Source organism: Martes martes, assembly GCF_963455335.1.
Source record: "Martes martes genome assembly, chromosome: 9".
NCBI classification, from domain to species: Eukaryota; Metazoa; Chordata; class Mammalia; order Carnivora; family Mustelidae; genus Martes; species Martes martes.
In genome coordinates this window covers 137351491-137367402 of record NC_137896.1, presented here as the reverse complement: position 1 = coordinate 137367402, position 15912 = coordinate 137351491, and the positions used below count along the sequence as shown (strand labels likewise).

The following is a 15912-nucleotide window of genomic DNA, read 5'->3' as shown; positions in this document are numbered from 1 at the left end:
CCAGGGCCTCCCGTTACTGCCGGGCTCCTGGTGGGTAAGGTAGTTACGGGCTTCGTTGATCCCACTTGGTGTGAACAAAAATATTGTTGTCTGGAAATATTTTGGTTTTCGTTTTTTTAAGATTATTTATTTGGGTGGGGAGCCAAGAGCGGGGTTGAGGAGAGGCAGAGAGAGAGGGAGAAGCGGACACCCAGCTGAACAGGGAGCCCGACACGGGGCTTGATCCCAGGACCCTGTGAGATCATGACCCCAGCCGAAGGCAAACACAATTAGCTGAGCCGCCCAGGCGCCCCTGGAAATCTTTTTGAAATACCAAAGTAAACTTGAATTATACACAAAGGAATACTTTGTATTCTCTTATCAGGAGAAAAAATTTACTTGGGTAAATATAAATGGTAAATGCTAGATTTGTCTAACAACTTCTTGGTGTTCTTTCCTCTTTCTTTTTTTCTTTTTAAATTGTGGTATGAGGAAAACCTACTGGCATGTGTGCCTCCTGAACCAGAAGATAATCCACATCCAGCTTAGTCTTTTTTTTTTTTTTAATTTATTTATTTGACAGACAGAGATCACAAGTAAGGAGAGAGGCAGGCAGAGAGAGAGGAAGGGAAGCAGGCTCCCCGCCAAGCAGAGAGCCCCACGCGGGGCTCGATCCCAGGACCCTGAGATCACGACCCGAGCTGAAGGCGGAGGCTTTAACCCACTGAGCCACCCCGGCGCCCCACCAGCTTACTCTTTAAAGGAGCCGTGCTGCCTCCGTGCCAGCCCTGAACCGCAGTGAGCCTGTGCGGCAGGGGGAGGTCTGCGTCCCTCTGGCTCTTGCCTCTGTCCCGGGCTCCTTGTTCTCAAACAGGCAGCCAAGGAGGGCAGGGAGGCGCCCACAACCCTGCCCCGTGCTGCTCATTGTCTTGAGGAGTTAGGTCATTCCGACTCTGGGAACACTGGCCGCCAGGTTAGTGTAAGTCTGCTGAGATGTTGCTGTAGGCCTGCAGGATTGGTCGGACGGGGGCCAGCCCAGCACGGAGCCGCTCAGGAGCCACACCTGTCCCCGCGCATCTCCGGCACTCACTCGCCTGCAGGGAATCGTGGGGAGAAGCCGTAACAGGAGCACAGACATTCTGCTTTCTCTTCACAGTTAGGAAAGAAGCCACTTCTTAAGATTTCCATTTACTGAAAAATGAATCATTAAGATGATGGGTTTGGGCTTCACTTTTAATAGTTGTGATCCAGTTGGGGATGTAGAAGACGTCATCGTGTGTGAGATCATAGCAAGAGCTGAGGCTTTTTATATGATACATTTTATTATTTTTAATCATTTATGGAGCACTTCATATTCACAGAGTACCTGCATATAATTTTATTACACATTTAAATGTTTTATTGGTGGTGGTTATCTGTACATAATAGACATGAAATAAGATAAGAGTGTTTACTGTGTCGTAAATGTTTGTTTCAGAACATATAAATATCCATGATCAGATTTCCTCATTTATATAGTTTTTGCACATGCACAGATTCCGCGTGCCTTTGAGGGCTGTCAGATCGTGTCAGAGCTCGCCGGGGTGGCACTGTGTCAGGCAGCTCAGTCCTACCCCCCAAGACAGAACCTCTCCGCATGCTTTAGCAGCCATAGCCACAATGTATACCTCCACACTGGGTTTTTTTAAGAGTATTTTCTCAACAAGCATTAATTTGGTTCCTGCGTAAAGCACTGTTGCCCGTCATCAGTGTGTGTGTGCGTCCCTTCCATGTAGGGCGGAGGTGGCTGGACACACCATCCATTTCTAGGTGGCCACGACACGATGTTCTCGTCTGCTAGTGTTCGTCGCCCCCGGTGCAGCCTGCCCTCTCATTCACAAAGCCCTCTGCCCTCCTTTTACAAACAGCATCTTTTTAATCCAGAAAAATTGTTCGCATGACCACCGTCTGTTAACATTTAGTGTCTCTGTGTGTATGTAGTACGTGTACATGTGACTACGGATAATTGTATGTACATATGTGTACGTGTACTAGACCAAACTTCACCTCAAAGCTGTTTATGATTTTGTGTCTTTTTAACATATCTTAAGCGTTGCCTGATATTAAAGTGTGCGACTTAACAAATGTTATTTATTACATAATCTGATAAAGTTGTAAATAAGTTTGGGATGGGCCACTTTGTTTAGAAATCTCTTCTGCATATGTGATTATTTCCTTAGTAGGAATGCCGGGAGAGCAGTTAGGTCAGAGCCTGATGGTTGGGAGGCTGTTAGTGCGCGCTGGTTTCAGGAAGGTTCCTCCCGTGAACATTTACCAGCAGCGTGCAGACGCGCTTGCTTTAGTGTCCCCGTGTCAGCCCGGGGACTGACTAAAATCATTCTTTATCATTTCTTAGGCTAGCAATGGCATTTGTTGCCTTTTTTTTTTTTCAACTAATAAAGATCAATCACTAATAAGTCATCATTTACCTCTCTTTCATTATTAGTGTGCGGTTTTTCAACAACTTTTTTGTAGTTCTGTGAAGTTACTATTTCACCATTTTTTGAGCACATGTACATGGTAGGTATAATGCTGAAGAAGTACTTTTAGAAGTTAAAAAGCACACGCTCGACAAGGCCATGGGCCCCAGAGCTCACCTAGAGGGAGGTAGGACACAGTTAACGTTAACGCAGAACGGCAGGCTGTCCTTGATTCCCGCGCAGAGTGGATGAGACAGACTGTACCTCACAGTACAGTCTTAACCCTTTCCTCGTTGTCAGTCCCCTGAGCAGCATTTTTCCACTTTGTTTCCTAATTGCTCACCTCCCCCCTCAGCCCCAAATGAAGGCGAACACTAGGGAACACGATTTGGTCAGGTAGCGTTCCTCTTTGGAGGGCCGTTAACTATTATCCGAGAACCAAATTCCCTCCCCTTGGGGGCTGTAGCCGCACCGGAATGTGTGTGCCGGGGAATTAGCAGGAGGGCTCACCAGGGGCAAGAGAGGGGTCGCGAGGCTCGAGTCCAGGCCAGGCTGTAGGGTGGCCGTCTGCTGCCGGGAGCTGGAGGAGAGCTGGGTGAGCAGGTGGGACAGGCGTGAGAGCGGTTCCAGCTTCCCCACAAATTGTGCCCTCATTTCCACCTCCAGGGTGGCCAGCTGACGTCACAAGGGCGTGACCGAGGCCCCGTCCAGTCACCAGGTAGTAAGTCACTGAGGTCACGTGGATAGTAGTAGCTAAAGGGGGTCTGCCTGCTTGTCTTCTCTCCCACCCCTTACCTTCACCTGGTGATGCTGGGTCCGCACAGATGGCCTGGCCCGGCCACCGAGCCTGCTGGAGAAGTCCCACATCCAAGCTTCGCGCTCCTGTGACACTAATTATGGCTGGCCATTTCCCAGGGACCTTCAGCGTCGCAGATGTACCCAGCCTTCTAGACTTTGCTGGTTCCACGCACCTTTTTAGATTGTCTCTGCTTCTTTCAAACCCCCACTGCGGCCCCCACTCCTGGCTGGGGTTGGAGTGGCCCCCTGCCCCAGCGTAGAGCAGACCTGGAGGCCATTGGACAGTCGCCCCCTCCCAGTGCCAGAGTCCTTCCCCGACTCCTGGGACCTCGTGCTCTTGATTTTCCCTTCTGCCTCACGCGCAGTCTTTGTCCAACGGTGTCCTTCTCTTGCTGTCTCACACGGGACCGTTTGGTTACAAGGAGGCACAGAGGAAGCACCTGTTCACTTCCCTACCCCACCCCCACCAGCTTGGCGACTCACACTTCACAGGGTCACCCACTTCACAGGGTCACCCGGTTCACCGTTCCCCTCCTCGTTTTCCACCTGTTTCATTCCGTCCGACTCCCCGTCTCATCTCTCCATCCAACCAGCTCTCAGCTCCCGGGCGGTCCCGGTGTCCCTGTGTCTGCCTCCTCGGCAGCCCCTAGCACTGTGCCCTCCCTGCTCCGCACGCCCTTCCCCCATGCTCCGGCCTTCCGCTCCCCAGCTACCCTGTGTTGCACAGGGCACAGGGTCCCCAGGGCCTGACTCCCTTCTCACCCGTACCCTCTTCGGGCAGATCCCTGCACGCTGCCCCAGGCATGCCTCTCTCCCGGACGTCAGACCCACACACACGGCAGCTGCTGCCTTTTCTCTTCCTCTTGAGCGTCTCAGAGGCCCCTCACAGTCCACATTGTTGGAATCAAATTTCAGAGTCCGAGCTCTGATCCTTTCCAGCCTTCCCTGCCTCCGAGACCGGCCCTGCCGCCACCGCCGTCTGGCTGCATGTCACACTCTCAGGTCCATCCTGCGGCCTCGCTCCCCATGCTCCCCACGTCACACTGTCACCTGGCCTTGTCCCTTTGCCATGTCTGCACCCCCCCCCCACCACGGGTACGGGCGACCTGCCTGTAAGGGCCCACTTAATCAGAGGGAGCCATATTATTGCAGTGAACTTAGATTGGCCCCGCCCCTCCCAGAGGAACTTCCTTGCAAAGCCCAGATACACCGGCCAGGTGAAGACGTCCGATCAGTGGGGCGCGCACACATCTACTGGGGTAAATTGAAATTCAGTTGGCCGCCCGTGTGTAACCGAGCAGTTTTGTGTGTGTGTGGCAGACCTAGCGTGACTGTGCAGTTTTCTCTGTGTATTGCAGTCTCGTGGGCCACCTGTGGATAGCCCGGCTAAAGGGCCTCTATAAAGGTTAGTTTGCGAGGGGAGTAGTGGGCGTAGTAGGAGTAGTGGGAGGAGTTAGTCAGGGAGAGCCGTTAGGATAGCCATCCTAGGGTAGTCCTCGGAGCGTCGTCATGGTCGGCGGGAGCGTTGTGGTCGTCATAGTCGTCGGCAGTGGCGCCGCGATGAACGGCCTCACCGCCAGCAGCCTCACCGCCGCGAGCGGCCTCGCCACTACCAAGCCGGGGCCCCGACGCCAGCGGCCTTGCCAGAGCAGCCTCGTCCGGGGAGCGGCCTCACCAGAGCAGCGGCTCCGTCCGGGGTGCAGCCTCGTCCAGAGCGGCCTTGCCGGAGCAGCCTCCTTCCGGGGAATGGCCTCGTCGGGGGAGTGGCCTCGTCGGAGAGCGGCCTCGTCCAGAACGGCCTTGTCGGGGTCCTCATCATCATCTCTTCATAAGAGACGGCCCCTTCCGGTCAGTTTGACTCTAGATGCTTGGCGCGAAATGAAGCTTTGCTTGACCTTCGCTTTGTATCAGTCTCGCTCTTTTGATCACGGACCCTAACGCTGCCCCCACACTCTCCAAGCTTGGCTTGGAGAAGGCAGGTGTTTCCTTTAACTCTGCTGTCTTTAGCGGACTGAAACTTCTGTAAGATTCCATCTAAATTAAAAATGTGAAAAACATGTACGAGTACAAGCCCATCTTCTGTTACTACTGCATTTGACATCAAATACCCTGTCAAGTTGCTGTAGAAGTTTGTTTCTCGCCCTTTCTCATTGAGGACCTGTCATGAGCCTCTGATGGGACGTTGTCCAGAGTCTTCCCAGAAGTGACGCCGGCCAGGCCTGGGGCAGCTCACGGGAGTGTCTTGGGCTCAGGGCAGCTCCTTAGCTCCGCAGTGAATGCCTGCCTCCCTCGTGGGATCACAGAACAGCCGCAGACAGACCGACGCGTGAAGGAAGCAGGGCCCCACCTGCGTGCAGACATGTGATGGGCGGAACCAGCCTGTGGGCCGCACATAGACGGCCGGCGCCGGTCCGGACAACTGCTTGCCCGACACCTGCGCAGCCCCTCAGATTCATGCTTCCTCCTCACAGGGGCGGGGGCTGATGTTTCCAGAACATGGGCAGGACGTGTTGCCCATGCCCTTGGAATCCTGCCCCTCACCCTCACTGCTTCCCCGTGACCCATGATACCAGGCCTTTGCCCACTGGAGCTCCCCCCCGCCCTCCTCGCTGGGTCTCTTGCCCATGCTCAGCTGGAGTCATTTCCTAGGAAGACCGCCCTGAGCTCTCTGTTCAGAGCTACTGCCCCCAGCAGGAAAGGCCAGCGTGTGTGGCACAGGCAGTTGGGAAACGAGCAATAATTAATTGCCCCTGGATACAGGATCTGCTTAGATACAGACATAGAAGTGATTCAAATGTGGCAGAATAACTTTCCCTCTCACTTTTCCACATTTGCAGTTAGAATATACACAGCTACACCTACGATGATTCCCCAGAAGTCCAAGCACCGACCGTGGCCTGCGCCCCAGGGAATTCCCCTCGTGGGGCCTGTGGGCTGCTGTCAGGAGAGGCCGGGAGTCGGTCCCCACTCAGAACAAGCCCCTCCACGGCAGGACCCTTGCTCACCGGGTCCTCATCCCGACCTAGGATTCGCCTGGCAGGTGTGGGGTGCCGACAGGAGCGGTGCGCGCCAGGGTTAGTACCTGAGAGGTGGGCGGCGCACTCAGTGTGTGTTACACAGGACCGTGTTGTTCCCTTGCCCAAAGCCCTTCCGCGGCTCCCCAGCCCCTCAGGAGGAGTCTGGATCTCTCGTGGCCTGAGACCTGCCTTGCTGACATCCCCATTCTTGTCCTCACGCCTGCGCTCTCACTGCCGTGTGCCGGCCACCTGACCGATCACCGTCCCTCTCGCACGTGCGGTCTTCACTCCGGCAGCTCCCCGTCGGCCGGGAGGGTCCTACCCCTTGACCCGCTGTTCTCCTTCACGTCTGGGCTCCAGCAGCTTTCTGTTCCTGACGTTAAGTCTGGCCCCCAGGTAACACATTCCCGTGGCTGCTTGTTCCGCAGGCGCTGTGAGCACACCCAAAGTTACTTCTCTCATCTTTGAAAAAAAAACAGTGTCATATCTGCCTTCCTTGCTAGATGGTGAGACGAATGCGTGCAAGGGTGTGTGCTCACCCAGCACTCGGCTCCAGGGCCTGCTGGGGCCTGCCAAGTGTTGGCCACACACGCGAACGGCGGCATCTGCGGCGTGCAGAGGCGTTAGTGTCCAGTGTGCTAAGGAGATGGGCAGCCAGCATCCGCTTCTCGCTGCTTGGAAGGCTGCGGCGTTCTCTCTGAGGACGTCTTGCCATGCGTTTGCCTGGTGGCCCTCCTGTCTGTCGCATCAGGGCAGGGGATAAACAGAGCAAGTCCCGCTTGATCAGCCAGCGTCCTGGTCGTTTTCATGTTGGTAAACAAGACAGTGTCAAGCTTGTGAAACCACTTATTTTATTGTCCCACGCGGTTCTTACAGATACAAAGAAATACATCCGGCACATACCATAAAGTTAAATTATTGATTTGATATTTATGAAAATTGTGAAATAAAGTTATTTGGCTGCAGAAGGAAAGCAGTCGTGGGGGTGGGGGAGCCCACAGGAGCTGATGGAGTGAGCGCTGGTGTTCTACGCAACTGACGAGTCACTGACCTCTACCTCTGAAACTAACGGTACATGACATGTCAATTAATTGAATTCAAATAAAATAAAATTTTAAAAAACAATTCTCCTCCCTGTGTCCTGTCAGTTGTTAAACTTTAATGTTCTTGGGATTTTCTCATCTCACGCTGCACCTCAGGCTAGGCACCCTTCCTGCCTGATGACCCGCGCAGCGTTGGCAAGTGGCGTCCTCGGTGCTAGCCGCAGTGTGGCCTCGCCGTCACCGCCAGGGGTGGCTGGCGCTGGGTCCGGTGCGGCAGGCACCGCATGTGGGGGTGGCTGTGCTTTTGGTGACGCGTCCCACTGTGTCTTACAGAGCTGCAAAAACTGGAGGGCAGCGGTTGACCTGTGCGGGCGCCTTCTCACCGCCCACGGCCAAGGCTACGGCAAGAGCGGCCTACCCACCAGCCACACGGCAGACTCCTTGCAGGTACAGCCCCTTTGGTTGGTCATAAAGCGGGGACATGGAAGGGATGTGACCTTTCATGGCACAAAGAACAATATGAGAACAAAACATAGATTTTTCCTAGCCCAAATTTAATGTCAACGTGAGTTTAGTCTTCCTTTCCTGATTCCCCACTCTGCCTCTGGACCTGGAGGCCCTCTGGGCCCTCAGAGCTGACTGCTCACCCACACCGCTCTGTCCTCTCCAGGCCTCCCCTCTGCCTCCTGCTGTGGCGCGTCCCTGCCCCACAGTGCCCGCCCCGATGCTGCTCTGCGCACGCCTAGCCCTGCCCGCCCTGCTCTCCCTCCCGCCCGACTCATGTTCCAGCCTTCCCTCGCACTCACACCTGCGCCCTCTGGATTCCATTCTCCTCAGCACGGATTGGCAGGTTAGGCCAAATCAGACAAAATCGTTTACATCATTTTTCTTAAGCTCAAGAGTAGTTTTTATAAACGTGTAATTAGGCACATGTGCTGAGAAGCGGAGCGCAGGCTTTGTTATACTGGGAATCGAGCTCTGCTGCCAGATTAGTAGGGAGTGGGAGTTTCTGAACCCGACGTTCATAGGTAACCTGTTGTTTCACTTGTGCTCTGTGTTTTAGCTTTGGTTTGTGAGGCTGGCACTGCTGGTGAAGCTGGGCCTTTTCCAGAATGCCGAGATGGAGTTTGAGGCCTTTGGAAATCTAGACCAGCCGGATCTCTATTACGAGTACTACCCTCACGTGTACCCGGGGCGCAGGGGTAAGGCATGCTGCTCACACTTACGCCTTTGCGTGGGTTCAGCTTTGCTTTCCTTCACACAGAGTAAGCATCCTCCGTTGCCCTAACGTATCCAGTCTGGAGAAACAAGTGAGTAGCCTAGCAGTGAGCCCTGACTTATGGTACAACCTCGCTCAGTTTTCTAGACACGTTTCCCGGACATCCCCACTGCGCAGCCGTTCCCTCTCCGACAGCCCTTCTCAGGCACCTGCTGAGGGACAGTGGCAAGGCTCGGTGCTACACCTGGGCGGTGGTTTTTGTTCATCCTTTCTGACTGTGCCGCCGTGTAAGCGGTAATCTACATCATGACCTACTGCAGACGCACAAACAGAACAAAACGTTCTTGCAACAGTACTTCATGCCATTGTCTGCTGGTCTCTATCCCGATTTAATGTGCTCAAAAACCTGGTTGCAGCACCCCAGCGGGCCCCAGCCATCATTTGGAAGACACTGGGCTATAGCACAGGGTCGTTGTCAAAGAGCAAGAAACTCGGACTGGGGAAGGGAGAGCGCAGAGGACAGAGAGCCTTCCAGGGCACGAGCAGCTTTGAGGTAGAACAAGTGGTTCTTGATGGAGAACCTTGTAGATCTGTCGAAACCCATCCCGTGTTGCTGTCGAGCAGAAAACAGCTTCGGGAGGACTTGTGCCGTGGTGGCTGAAGGCCAGGGCTCCACTGTCTGGCTTCCTAGTAAGTCCTGCTCTCTGCTTAGTCGCGTGGGGCCCTGGGCAAGTGATCGGCGTCTCTTTGTCTGGCGTCCTTCCCAGGACAGCAGGGCTGATGCTTCCTAGGGCGTTCGTGGCAGTTGGGCAAGGTCTTACACACAGGTTGTGGTGACAACAGCGTTGGCTTTTGTCGTGTTCTGTTCTTAGTTCATCGGGAACACGCTGTAGATGACCGCCGTCCTCTGTGAGATCTGCTGGCCAGCATCTGTGGGGTGTAACTGTGGAGGGACAGAGGAAAGTTCTGGTTGTCAGGAGACAGAATCTGAGTTAGAAAATAGAGTAACAGTGCAGAGAGTACAGAGGCCTGATGAGTAGTGAAGATCGTGACGGCCATAGCATTGTCGGGAACTTACATCAGCGTCTCACTTGGTTAACATGAGTAGTAGATGAATGCATGAGACAGAAGTAAAACACATTTCTTAGCTTCGTCTTGCGTTGTTTTCCCTTAAAACTCAGATCCCGGTTCTGTGGGGGGGACACAGGGAAGCAGCAAGCTTTCTCCTTTATCGGGTTTACCCTGCACACGGCGGGGACAGGAGCCAGGTGGGTGACCGAGTCTGCCCAGGCCTGAAGGGGGTTTCTCCACAGGTGCTTTCCTGCCTTTTAGCCTCACTAGTGTTGTTATTCCTGCTTCTTCCTTCTGACTAAGGGAAGTTACCCCTTGTAGAAGAGGAGTGAGTGGAAAAGGTGGGTTGTAGTAGCTAAAGCTGGGCGGAAATCAGACCGGTTGGCTTGACGGGCTTGATGGGGTGGACGTGAAGCAGTGCGGCGAGTGGACTCAGAGGGGAGGCGGCAGCAGGCCCCCCTCCCAAACTTGTAAAACTTCTTCCCCGCCTGTGGCCTGTCAGGTCGGGGCGGGGACCCGACGGAAGCTGGGAGCCACTGGGAACAGCGTTCCTGAGGACAGCCCAGCCTTCTGGTGTCGCCCCAGGTGGAAGAAGTGGGTCAGGGGCCGCCCAGGCCCGCCGCCCGCCCGCGCCGCCTCTGCTGCCGGAGCTGTGACGGCTGTGGGCCCGGCCGGGTCTCTGAGCACGTCTCCTCCCCTGGAAGCCGGGGGCTGGTGGGCTCTGTCCGTGGGGGCCCGGCTGTGGGGAGCCCCGTATCCTGTGCGATGGAGATTGAGACCACAGTGTTGGGAGGCTGTGGCCTTCTCCTGGTTTCTCGGGGGATACTTCTCTAGCTCGCAGGTGAACCATTTCCGGCCGTTTGAGCCCCCTCCCGTCCCTGGAAGGCGACGAGCAAACTTCCATCCCAGAAGGAGATCAGTCTCTAGCCACTTCTGATGGCTCTGAAGGAAAGGTGCCCAGAGAGGAGTTAAGGGCAGTGGCCAAGGGGATGTTTGGGTATATTTCTGCTTGATGAATTATGCCTGGTGACTTTGGTAATCAAGACAGGACAGGATAGGGGATGCCTGGGTGGTTCAGCTCATTGAGCATCTGCCTTCGGTTTAGGTCATGATCTCAGGATCCTGTGATCGAGTCCCACATCGGGATCTCTGCTCAGAGGGGAGCCTGCTTCTCCCTCTACCTCCATACCCCCTGCTTGTACTCACTCGCTCGCTCTCCCACGCGCGCGCTCTCTCTCTGTGGCAAATAAATAAAATCTTTAAAAAAAAAAAAAAAGGACAAGATATCCTCATACTTACGAGGAACAGCTATGTTTTCCTTCAGCATAAAAAAATGTTTCTTCCCACCCCACCTGAATGCAGGCAGAGCGCGGCCACCAGGTCCGCCCCCACTGCGTGATTGTGCTCCGGGGCAGGAGGCTGCCCCCCGTGCAGACGCGGGGGCTGGCAGTGGCGTCGACAGGTGTCTCGTCCGCAGCCGGCAGTACTCAGCTTTGGCTACACAGGCCCATCTCTTGGGAGATCCAACTTCTAGACTCCCTAAAGCACACAGCTTCCCAGGTGCTCCGGTTTCCGTCCCCGTTGAGGTCCGTGAGAACCGTAAGTTCAGAACAACTGCGTGCCCACCAGCTACTTCTGCATTCACCGCAGGCGTTTAAGATCCAGTAAGAGCCCAGACGGCAGGCGTGTCCTGTGCTGGCCGGGGCTGCTCCCGAGCCTTTCCTCTGCGAGCACAGCAGTAGCTCGCGTGCCCCGATGGTACTGCTTCCTCTGTCCCGGAGTCCGGATACCCTGCCCTTCTCCACCCGGCTTTCAGCAGTGCGCCTTGGTGCAGCTGGGGCCGAGCTTCCTGTGAACTGAGGCGTGAGGCTTCAGGGTCAGGTGCGGCGCTCCCTGTCACCCCGAGCCTCAGTTTGGAGGACATACATTCCCCAGGAAAACACGCTTCTGATTTTGCCGGAAATTAAATTGCACCAAGATGTGGATAAAGAGAAGATAGTAGCCATGCATCATTAAGCAGCTAATTTAAATTATGAAATAGACATAAATCCTACATACGTTGTCGCTAAAGTGTTAACATTTGTCCGCAGCAATATGCTGAAAGTTTACTAATTTTTTTCTCATTTTGTGATATAACAAGCTTAAATGCAGGATTTTGATTCATTCGTTTCATTTTAACTTGCAGTATATAGGCAAAACAAGTCAGTGAGACATGCTTTAAAGAGGAGGCTATACCAATATAAACAAATAAATAAGTTTCATGAACGAGCTTTAATATATTTTATTTAAATATCAGGCATAATTTTTTCCCATTCAGAATATTTATAGCAAAATTGTCCTGAGTAAAAATCATGAAGTGCTTTGTTTTGTTCTTTAAATTTTCATCCCAGAAAGGAAGAGTATTGTGGTCTGATACACGCCTAGCAATTTCATAGCTAATTTCTGCCTGTCTCAAGGGTGGAGTGTGTGTGTATTTTCCAGGAGCTCCACACTGTCCCTTAACGGGTTTGAACGCTCCCTCCTGCTCAAGAGAAAGAACACCAGTAAGCGTTGAGCCGCCCCAGGCTCAACCCTGTCCCCAGGCCTCTGTCCTTACTGCTTCCTCCCTTCAGAGGCCTCGGCCCCCGTCGCCCAGGGCCGCAGAGGTCAGACGAGGAGTTGCGTGAGGAGTTGCGTGGGTCGGGCCCTCGCTCGCACTTCCGACAGCGGGGGAGAGCGTTGCTTGAGCCCAGACCCTGTGATGAGCAGCGAAGCAGTGGGGCGGGAGCAGGGTTGACACTTCAGGGGCACACTAGGCCACGGAGCTCTCCCTGTCCTTGTCACCAGGTGCAGGAAACTCCAAAGATCAGTGCCGGTGGTGAGGGTAGATGTCGCACAAGAAGGAAAATGGAACTCCACGGTGGCACCATGTGGCCTCTGCGTCGGGGGGCAGAGAGAAAGAAAGATAAGTGTATTGTAAGGTTCGTTCTTTCCGTAGCGCTCTGATTTTGAGACCGAAGTCCCCAACCCGCGAGCTCTAACTCTGGCCAGTAGGGCCCTCTCCGGCCTGGAGACACCGGCACTGCTTCACGGGAACCGAAGACCCTGGGCGCATGGATTGGTTTGCACGGTTGGGCGTGTTGGGTCTTTCTGTGTCGCTCGCTTCCTGTTCGCCACATTGTTACCACTTCTGTCCCTGGGAAACCCAGTCTGGGGACGCCGCCGGCTCGAGGCCTTTTTACTCTTCATTCGGCCAAAACTGAGTATATCTTTGGCAATTAAGTACTTCTTAATTGAGAAATTAAATACTTAATTAGTAAATTGAGTAAAAATACTCAATTAAATACTTAATTGAGTATTTCTTTGGCAAGTTTCTTTGTTCAATTAATTGAACAACTTTTAAATACAAAAAGGAATTTTATTAAACACTCAAATAATTAATAAATATTGACATTTTTTCCACATTTACCTCAGCCATTTGTGTAATAAGCTCGGGTGTGCATTACCAGTGTGGCCTTTCACGTGCCCCAGTCCCGTTCCCCTCCCAGAGGAGTCACTCCCGTGCGTTGTCACATGTGCCCATGAGTCTTGTTTTCACGCCCGCTGCATGCACACGTGTACACACAGGCACGTGAAAGTGTCTGGTAGACATTTTAAATGCACATTACAAGCACACCTTTCTTCATTTGCTTCTTTCTCCCACAGAACATTATTCGTTTCCATACACATCCATACAGAGGGACACGTAGGAGGTTTCCATTTCCAGGTGGTGACATGCGTGACAGTCCTGAACAACCATCCTTGCTCGTGTCCCTGTGCACGCATTCTTGCGTGTCTCTAAGGCACACGTTAAAAGTGCCACTGCCTGGCTGCATGGCGTTTGTATTTTCAGTTTTTTTTTTTTTTAAGATTTCATTATTGCTTTGACAGAGTGTGCGCACAAATAGGGGAGTGGCAGAGGGAGAGAGAGAAGCAGGCTCCCCGCCAAGCAGGGACCCCGGCGTGGGGCTCGATCCCAGAACCCCTGGACCATGACCTGAGCCGGAGGCAGCCGCTTAACCGCCCGGGCCCCCCAGGCGCCCTGTATTTTCAGTGTTATAAGAAATAGTCAAATTGCTTTCCGAAGCAGCTGTGGTAATCCACACTCCCAACCCCACGGTCTTGAGAGTTCTTGTTTCCCCACCTGTGAATCCGTCATTACCGGTCACGCTTCTGTCTGGCGGGTCTGAAGGTCTAACCTCACACTTACTGCTCCCGGGTGAGATGCCTTGGGTACGTGGAGGCGGCCGCCGGGGCTTCCTCTGCGGGGCTCGCTCCCAGGGTGAGTCTGTGTTCCCGTCGGTTGTCTTCTGCTCCCGGTCTGTCGCAGTTCCTCACGCATTTCGAATATTTAATCTTTTGTCTTTTGCGGCTCTTGCGAACATCCTCTCCTGCTCCGGGAGTACTGTTTCCAGCGCTAGAAGATACTGTTATTACGACGTACAGACGTCCCCAGCCTGCCACGTTTCGGAGCGTCCTCACCTTGCTTTCACGTACTGCTGTGTCAGAAGGAGCGCGGCTGATCCTGCCAGTGTCCTTGGAACCGGCCCACCACACAGCTTTCTGGAACATTCTCCCCGCTGAGCTCCAGTGCATGGTTGCTGTGACCACCCTGTGGGCGTGGAAGTAGCTTTACGAGGAGGGTTAGTGGAAGAGAGAGTGTGTAGCAGCTCATGTGCCCCGGGCCCGGCGCCTCAGAGGGCCGAGGCCACGCAGAGCTCCCCGGGCTCTGTGTCAGGCGCTGTTACAGACCATTCTTCCTGTGTTCCCCGAACGTACCCTGACCCCGGCTCCCTGCCGCCTCAGCTTTCTGTAATGGGAACAGACGAGATGTGCAGTCAGCTTCGTGAGCATTCCCCCATGGGTCCAGCCACCTGATCCTTGACCCCGTAGACACACACCCCACGACTCCCTCCACACGCCGGGAGCAGTCAGCCCCCTCTGGAAGCCCACTGCCACCCCACCTTTTGGGGTGGGGGTCGCAAGAGGAAATGGCAAGGGGGTTGTGGGCACCAGCCTCTTGCCAAGATTAATAATGTTTTTTGTTTTTTGTCTTTAATGTTGACCACTGAGGAATGACTGGGGAGTGATGGGGTTTTAGCACACCTGTCCAAACCCTACACACTGTTTCCCTTTGGAGAGTCGTTCTTTGTATGCTTATAATCATCTTCTCTCTTTAATTTGCCTTTAATTAAATTATATTTATTCTGTGATTGTTAATCCTGGAGCACACTGCTCTTCCTTCTGAAGGGTTCATCTTCATGAGACTTGTAGGCGGGGGATGTATCTGCAGGTGACGTAACAAGATCATTCATGTGTCTCTTCACTAACGTCTTGCTCTGGTGTGGCGTGTCTGTTACAGTGGATGAACCAGGGTCAGTACGTGGTTGACAGCTGATGGTTTACGTTGGGGCTCGTGCTGTGTATCACACGTGTTGTGTGTGTATCTGCACAGACAATGAGGTGTGCATTCCCAACACCGGTGGTGTCTCCATCGTTTAGATCCGGTGTCTTGTAGGACAGTGAGATTGCCCAGCGTCCCAGCACCACCTTTTTAATCCGCTGTGTGGAACACTATCTCTTGTTCAAAAGAAAGAGCCATGATGAAAGTGGGCGGGTAAAGCTTACACAGCACTTTGGGTTTTCAAAGTACTTCTCAACATTAAAGAGTTCACTCAACTTTATCTACGTCTGGAGGAAAACTTTGAAGCCGAAGGTGGGAAGTAAAGTCTATTTTGATGTTCCTTAGTGTGGTGTTTAAGAAACGCAGAGGCGGGATGCCTGGGTGGCTCAGCGGGGTAACGCCTCTGCCTTCACTTGGGTCATGATCCCAGGCTCCTGGGATCGAGCCCCACATCGGGCTTTCTGCTCAGCAGGGAGCTTGCTTCCCCCCTCCCCCGCCTGCCTCTCTGCCTACTTGTGATTTCTCTCTGTCAAATAAATAAATAAAATCTTTAAAATAAATAAATAAATACATAAATAAATGCAGCGGCTCCTCTCATACGGAGTCCAGGTCTGCATGCTGAGTGGGAATTCTTAGAGCTGCGTACGATGGTGTCCTGTGAAACCGTATTTCGGGACTGAGTCCTGACAGGTTACCAAGTCAAACTGAAACTGATGAGGCAGACACTTGACTTGGACGCCAGCCCTCTTACCCCTCCTCCATCTCCGCACTCCTCCGGAAGGGAAGGTAGATCATCACTGGCCTCTCGTTCTCTGCCTTCTCCGAAATCGCGGTTCACATTTCTGGTTCCCAGTCCAAATCCGAAAGCTCTTCTCCAGCACATGACCATACGTGATGGCTCAGA

At 53.4% G+C, this 15912-nt stretch overlaps 2 protein-coding genes across 3 annotated transcripts in view; both read left to right on the top strand.

Annotated features, from left to right (window-relative positions):
* The window catches only part of RPS7 (ribosomal protein S7), a 261270-nt gene that overhangs the window by 129881 nt on the left and 115477 nt on the right, over positions 1–15912 (top strand). The gene's annotated exons all lie outside the window — the stretch shown is intronic.
* The window catches only part of TRAPPC12 (trafficking protein particle complex subunit 12), a 73772-nt gene that overhangs the window by 22784 nt on the left and 35076 nt on the right, over positions 1–15912 (top strand). For both annotated transcript variants that reach the window (XR_013967443.1, XM_080813962.1), the window contains exons 4-5: positions 7630–7743; positions 8360–8498. Coding sequence is in view for 1 of the 2 variants with exons in the window: in XM_080813962.1 (XP_080670088.1) it covers positions 7630–7743; positions 8360–8498 (253 nt within the window). In the remaining variant the exon portion in view is untranslated. The remainder of the gene's footprint in view (positions 1–7629; positions 7744–8359; positions 8499–15912) is intronic.